Source organism: Acanthisitta chloris, unplaced genomic scaffold, assembly GCF_000695815.1.
Source record: "Acanthisitta chloris isolate BGI_N310 unplaced genomic scaffold, ASM69581v1 scaffold7359, whole genome shotgun sequence".
Classification (NCBI taxonomy): domain Eukaryota; kingdom Metazoa; phylum Chordata; class Aves; order Passeriformes; family Acanthisittidae; genus Acanthisitta; species Acanthisitta chloris.
In genome coordinates, this window is record NW_008689719.1 from 11,608 (window position 1) to 19,109 (window position 7,502).

Sequence of the window (7,502 nt, forward strand, 5' to 3'; positions counted from 1 at the left end):
TTAATGATGATTGGGATGAGATTGACATGTATTTGATGAACATGGAAAGAAAGTAGATGACACTTGCTAGACTACCTGATATAAGGGGGTTTTTTTTTTACAAAAAAATAAATGTAGAATTATTGCATTGTTTAGGTTTAAAAAGATTTCTCAGATCATCAAGTTAACCTAATAATGCCTAGTCCACCACCATGTCCATAAGTGCCACATCTACACACCTTTTAAATACCTCCAGGAATGGAGACTCCACCTCTTCCTTGCACAGCCTGTTCCAATGCTGGACAACCCTTTCAGTGAAAAAATTGTTCCCAAGAACAAATCCAAACCTCCCTTGGCACAACTTGAAGCCATTTCCTCTCATCCTACCACTTGCTGCTTGAGTAAAGCAACCAAGACCCACCCACACATGGCTACAACCTCCTTTCAGGTAGTTGAAGAAGATATGGTCTCTTTTCAGTCTCCGTTTTTTTCCAGATTACACAACCCGAGTTCCCTCAGGCTCTCCTCATAAGACTTGTGCTCTACACCCTTCTCCAGCTCCATTGCACTTCTCTGGACATACTCCAACATGTCAATGTCTTTCTTGTAGTGAGGAGCCCAGAACTGAGCACCAGATTCGAGCAATCACTTCCCTGGTCCTTCTGGCCATACTATTTCTGACAGAAGCCAGGATGCTTGTGGCATTCTTGGCCTCCTGGACACAATGCTATCTCACATTGGCCACTATGGACCTGTGCCCCCAGGTCCTTTTCCACCATGCAGCTTTCCAGCCACTCTGCCCCAGGCTTGTAGTGTTGCCTGGGGTTGTTGTGATCCAAGTGAAGGCCCACTGGTCCAACTCTTCAGAGCCTTGCTACCCTCCAGCAGATCAACACTCCTGCCCAACTTAATGTCATCTGCAAACTGACTGTTTGCCTTCAATCCCCTTATCCAGATTGTTGATAAAGACACTAAACAGAACTGGCCCCAGTACTAGGCCCTGGGGAACCCCAGTTATGACCAGCCCTCAACTGGATGTAATTTCAGTCATCACAAGTCTCTGAGCTCTTCCAGCCAGCCAGTTTTTTTACTCAGTGAAAAGTCCATATGTCCAACCCACAAAAAGTCAGTTTCTCCAGGAGAATGCTGTGCAAAACGGTGTGAAACACTTTACTAACATCCAGTTAGACAACATTCACAGGCTTTCCTTCACCCACTGAGTGACTTTGTCATAGAAGGAGACAAGGTTAGTTAAGCAGGATCTGCCTTTCATAAGCCTGTTTGACTAGGCCTGATCTCCTGGTTGTTCTGCACATGCCATGTGATGGCATTTAAGATGATCTGCTCAGTAACCTTCTATGGCACCAAGGTCAGGCTGACAAGCCTGTACTTCTCTGGATCCTCCTACTGTCCCTTCTTGTAGACAGACATCACACTTGCTAACGTCTAGCCAACTGGAACATCCCATGTTAGCCAGGACTACTGGTAAATGATTGAAAGTGGCTTGTTGAGCACTTGAGTGGATCCCATCTGGCCCCACAGACTTGTGCGTGTCTAAGTGGTATAGCAGATCACTGACCATTTCCTCTTGAATTATGGGATCTTCATCCTGCTCCCTATCCCTGTCTTCCACCTCGGCAGGATGGCTACCCAGAGACATAGCTCACTTCTTACTGTGGTTTCAGAAGAGGTAATTGATTACAATATTGGTTTATGATCTTCCACAGTCCCTGAAATCCAGAGCACTGTTGCCATGGTTATGTTGGCAAAGTATACACAGCTCTTTATGCTGTGAAACATCAGCAGAAACCACAGATATGTCTGCAAAGCCTTGGGTTTAAAGTTTGGGTATTTTATTTTTTTTTTCAGATCTGTCAGTCCCTCGATTGAGACATCTCAGCCACACAGACACCACAGGAGTGGCAGACTATTTCACAGGGGTGTGAATAGGCATAAAAGAAACACCTGAAATCAATATTATCACTCAAAACTTCGTTTCTTGAAATGTAACCCTCTGTCTACAACACTTTTTGCAAAGTCTAAAGAAGCCTAAAATTTTCATTCTTGTATTGGCTGGAGACAGCTGGTTTTATCTTGCTCATTACTGTATGACCCCTTTCTCTAAAATAGTTTATCACCACTCTTTATCCCAGAGGTGTTAGCAAGGACAGAAATCACAGGACATTAACCTGTTGGTTCCTGTCTGCAGGAAGGAAGTAATGGGCCAAAGAATTTGTGTTGAGGTCTTATTTTCTAGTATCAAGTAGAGTGGTGAATTTTTGTCACTAGGTTTGTCTGTTGAAGGTGTTTTGGAGGTGTCTTTTGTAGAATTGCACTTGAGAGGCTGTAGATGGACTGAGCGTGTCATAAAATATGTTCTGACTGATTATCATATTTGCCCTGACTGTGTGTGATTTTCGCTATCATATGATGTCTCTAGTTTCAGCTATGTAATTTCTGTGAGGGTCTTGAGAACAGCAGACATAGTATTTCATATTTTTATAATTAGAAAATTAAAACCTTGGGTTTTCTCACCCAAAAACCTCCTTCTCCAAATAAAAGATTCCTTCAATTGAATGCGAACATGATTACAAATGCCCTTTTTCACTCTACATACAGGCATTACACATGTCATCAGGTAATTAATATTATTTTATTTCCCTCTTCTGTAAAGAGGACACTGGGATCCTGTAAACTGAAAGAGTATCTTGGGGCCAAGGAAGTAGGGATGGATCAAAAAATGCATTTAGCAGCCAGGAAGCTGATTTCTTATAAACTCAACTTGTAGCTTTGTCAAATGGAAAGTAGTTCCCTCCCTCTGCAACATTACTGTTTTCCAGGCCATCATTTGTTGCATCTTGTTTTACTTCTTTTTGTTTTTATGCCTCTGCTTGCTGTATACGTAGATAAAACCCTATCTTGCAAAGGCATGTTCATTTGAGCTCGGTACAGTGTTAACATGAAAGTAAGTCTGTTCATTAGCTCAGAGATGATTTATAAGATACCTCCTATAGGGCAGTCACTGTTCCTTAATGTGGAGAAGGCTTTTGTTCTTTGAATTTAAGCATGTAAACAAGAACCATGAATTAGGAATCTTACTGCTCTGTCTTTTAGTGCAGCTTCTGAAGAGACCTGGGAAGGTTGTATCTTAACCTGAATTGAACTTTCGAGATTCCCATTTTATCATAGTCTGTAGTGAGAGCTTAGAGTGAACAAACTAATGGAGAGAACAAGTTAAATGTCTTTTCTTGTCTGGGATATATCTGAGTATGTGATCTATTTCCATTTTATAAGTTTTTCATTTTCTCAGATTAGCAGCCAGCAAGACAGATGTGACCATGCTGCTTTAACTTTTCCTCTGGAATTCATTTTAACACAATAACTTTGCCCTCTGTTTTCTACTGACCATGGATATGAAGCTCTTAACTATTAGCCTGAAAACTCTGCTGTCTTCTGTATCATCTCTTTGCTGCACTGCAGTCCAATATTAAGCTTTTTGGTTGTGCCAGCATTTCTTCCTTCTCTACTCGTAGATGCAAAGAATACAAAGTACTTGGGCATTTCCTTCCTTCCGCCACTGTGTTAGATAGTGATGTGCAGCCTTAGTTAATTGTTTTTTTCTCCTGGAGAATGTGCTGGGTTGGTGTCGGATGGATGCTAGGTGTCCAACAAACTACTCTCTTGCTCCCACTACTCAACTGGACAGGGGAGAGAAAGTATAACAAAAGTCTCATGGGCTGAGATAAGGACAGGAGACATAAATCACCAATTGCCATCCGGTGTCAGCATGGACTCCTTTCTACATGGGTCCACAGGTCCTGTCAGGAGTCTGCTCCAGTGCAGGCTTCCCATGGGGTCACAGCCTTCTTCAGGGCACATCCACCTTCTGCAATGTGGGGTCCCCCACAGGCTGAAGGTGGATATCTGCTCTACTGTGGACCTCAATGGGCTGCAGGGGTACAGCCTGCCTCACCATGGTTTTCACCACAGGCTGCAGGGGAATCTCTGCTATTGGCACCTGGAGCATCTCCTCCCCCTAATTCCTCACTTACCTTGATGTCTGGAGGACTGTTTCTCTCATGTATTCTCACTCCTCTGCAGCTGCAGTTTTGCAGCATATTTTCCCCCATCTTTAATCTATTATCCCAGGGTTGCCACCACCATCACTGATGGGCTCAGCCATGGCCAGTGGTGGGTCTGTCTTACAGTCAGAAGCTTCTAGCAAGTTTTCACAGAAGCCACTTGTGTACAATCCCTGCTACCAAGACCTTGCCACACAATCTAGGTGATCAGTCTGTCAGTCTCATGCCATCCGCATCTGCTAGTCAGCATTAAAAAAAAAGGAAAAGGGAAAAAAGTGATGAATGAAAGACAGTGTTTAAATCAAATTCATTACAGTATGAAGTCTGTTCTGTGAGTTTTAATTTAGGTTTGGTGGAATTTTCTGGAGGTGAAAGTATAATTAGTATTATTGCTGGGGTTTGGTTTTGAGGTTTTTTCTTTTGCTTGGTTTTAGTTTTGTTTCTGTTAAAATTTTATCCATCATTAGCTCTTTTTCATATAAAGTGCAACATAAGCTTGAGTAATTCATCAAAGAGAGGAGTTTGTATGCAAGGAAAAGTTATTTCAGTGATCTACCAGAAAGGAAATGATCATACTAGCATGGTCACCTATTTAACCTTCGAAGTTTTAAATGATTAAGTGATTAAAATGTTTTAAAATATGGAGGAAAAAATTGTAAGTTTACTGTCACTATTCACCATCGTCTTTGTAATGGATGATTAAATCACTAAGCACATTGTAGTATTTTCTCTTCATTTCCAAATTAATAAATAAGGATATTTGGGATCTAAATATTTATTCTGCAGGAATAAGGAGTCAATTATGCCTACAAAGTAAATAAGGTTGCATACAAGTCTCCTCATTACCTGGAAAAAAAAAACATGTAATATTGACTGATGAAGAATATTTTTTGAAATATTTTCAAATTTAGAAATTTTTTAATTTAGCACTGGCTTTTGGAAAAGAATTTATGTGTGGATGTTCCTATTATCACATTCTTTAAGTGATCACTAAATTACATATATGGAAAGTAGGGATGTGAGGTTTAAATACACTCTGCCTGTTTCAGAACAGTATTTTCCATCTCAAATTAGATTGCTGTCAATGTTTGCTCTGTCTAAGGCTTGTTACCATAACTGTTAAGTAGCAGCTGTGTCTATAGGGTTTCCCTTCTGTCATCTCTACAGTCTAATCTAAAAATACTACTACGATATTTGAAATAATTTTTTTTTACAAAACTGCATCTTACTAAACTAATAGCAGTAACACTTGGTACCTATTCTTCCTGCTTTCCCTTCTTAAAACAAGAGATTAAATGTTTATTTTAAAGATGAAATTATTTGTCTGCTCAACACAAATACAAATTTTCAAAACTATGTTCTACAGGAGTGTATAAAAGCCAGGAAGCTCGGCTAATGCTCCACATATATCTCATTAAAGCGCCCTCCCATACATCTGCGAGCAAGTTGAAAGAGGAAAAATGGGCTATGGATGGTTTTGTGAGTAAATTTCTGCTACAAAAGAGAAATTTCTCTTGTTTGTCTGAAATCATGCTGGTGCTCTACATCCAAAAAATCCTGAGACACATCAAATGGAATGTTGTTAGCAAAGGCTGCTTCATTAAATTAAATGAAAATTTTATTGCAAGATGTAGGAAATCAGTCCAAGGGGAAAATGTGGGAACAGTCATACAGTGTAGGCAAAATTATAATGTGTTAATACAGAAGCCTTTCTTGTAGGCCTCTTTCAATTTTATTCCAATATATTTAGAAATTTTATCATCATTATAATACTATGATCTCATATTAATGAAATAGCAATTTCTATTATTATGCTAGCTTTTTTCTTACATTTTGGTGATATTTTTAGAAATACCATGAAAACCATAAAGTTTTGCATGTATGGGGAAAACAAAATAGATCACTCCAATTTAGCATTAGGCCCCTTGGAGGTTTTGAGTGTAAGCTTAGTCATTAAAAGAGAGAAGAGAGCACATAACTGAGAAGAGAGGTGAAGAAGAGGGGTAAATAGAAGAAGCAACAGCCCAGATGTCTGGGATGTGTTTAAACCATGAGAAAGTATGATTGTGAAAAAGTAGATTTTTCAGAAAAGAAATTGCCTAAAATAATTTTGATTATGATAAACACTCATACAATCTTATTACACCATCTCATTTTCCAAGGAATTTGTCTGCTTTCTTATGTTTCACCTACTGGTAAAGCAGGGACACCAATATGAGTGCACATGCCAAAGGAAGAGAAGAGGTGTATATTGCTGTGTGCACAGAGATATTTATTTTTGTAACATGTGGCACTGCTTCAATAGTAATGTTTTGAAAGGTACAAAATCAAAACCAAAGCAGAAAATCTTAAACTGCTTGAGCAATAAACGTACTGCTAAAAGGGCTTAACTCTCCTATTTTCTACAAATTTAGGCTTCATGAACCTGCTCTTGAGATGACAAAAATACATCAAAAGCAAGGAATTTACTTTCAGACTTCTAAATATACAAAAGTAGACAGTATACTCCCTACATTCCATATGCTATTTACACACTGGTTTAGTTGACCTTTTGTTTTTCTCATCCTGAAGTAGCTCAGAGAAGCTGCTTTACCCCAAAGTAAGAAATTCACCTGAGAAATGCACCCTTTCTTCAGAGAAAATGAAGCTTCAGGTCACTGCTGAAGATGTATTGTTGCCTTGAGAAAAGGAAGCTTAAGGGAAATACTGGAAGGAACCTGCCTAGGGACCACTGAATTTAAACATACTAACTATCCTTAGAAGCAAGTATCTGTCAATTTGTATACAGTGCATTACTTCAGACTGTACTTACTGTAATAAGGGAGATAATAGGATCATAACCATATCCTTCCTCCCACAAGCCTTTTAGTTTATACTAGCATATTTTGCCCTTGTACCAAATTCTTATTCAATATTCTTCAGGTCTACAACTGTATAATTAAGTAATTATTGTGATAAGCACTGAGAAAGATCAAAGGAACTGTCAAATAATGTGAGGTCTTTTTTATCTAGTTTAAAAGTAGTTATTAAAACCTCAATTCTTGCATCCTTAGGATTATAAGCAATATAATATTTTCCATCTACTTCCTAAACAAATCAGACAATTATGAAGCATGTAAGAGCTTAGAAATGCTGACACTTCGAAGTGCCAGGAACTTTGTTTTGCTGTTTTTTTTAAAAAAATGCAGTTAAAGGTAGCATAAGGTTTAATATGTGACCACAAGCCATCATGTCTAAGCTGTGCCTTCAACAGTTCTGTCTTTTATTTTGAACTTTATAGATTTCCTTAAAAAAGAGGGTGTTTATAATGGGGAATAATAACTACCAGTCAAGCATATTAAGATATAGAATAGAATAGCTCCCTTCCAAAGAGATGCTTTTAACTTGCAACGAATTTTTCCTCATTTAATTGAGTACCTTTTGTTTGCAGGTTTCTGCTGA

At 38.8% G+C, this 7,502-nt stretch overlaps 1 protein-coding gene across 1 annotated transcript in view; it reads left to right on the forward strand.

The window, feature by feature from the left end:
- Window positions 1-7,502, forward strand: part of LOC103808725 (CUB and sushi domain-containing protein 3-like) — a gene marked incomplete at its 5' end in the record, with an annotated part of 14,981 nt that extends 7,479 nt beyond the window's left edge. Inside the window, 2 exons of the mRNA XM_009081527.1 lie at window positions 5,428-5,544; window positions 7,492-7,502. Of these exons, the coding sequence (XP_009079775.1) occupies window positions 5,428-5,544; window positions 7,492-7,502 (128 nt within the window). The remainder of the gene's footprint in view (window positions 1-5,427; window positions 5,545-7,491) is intronic.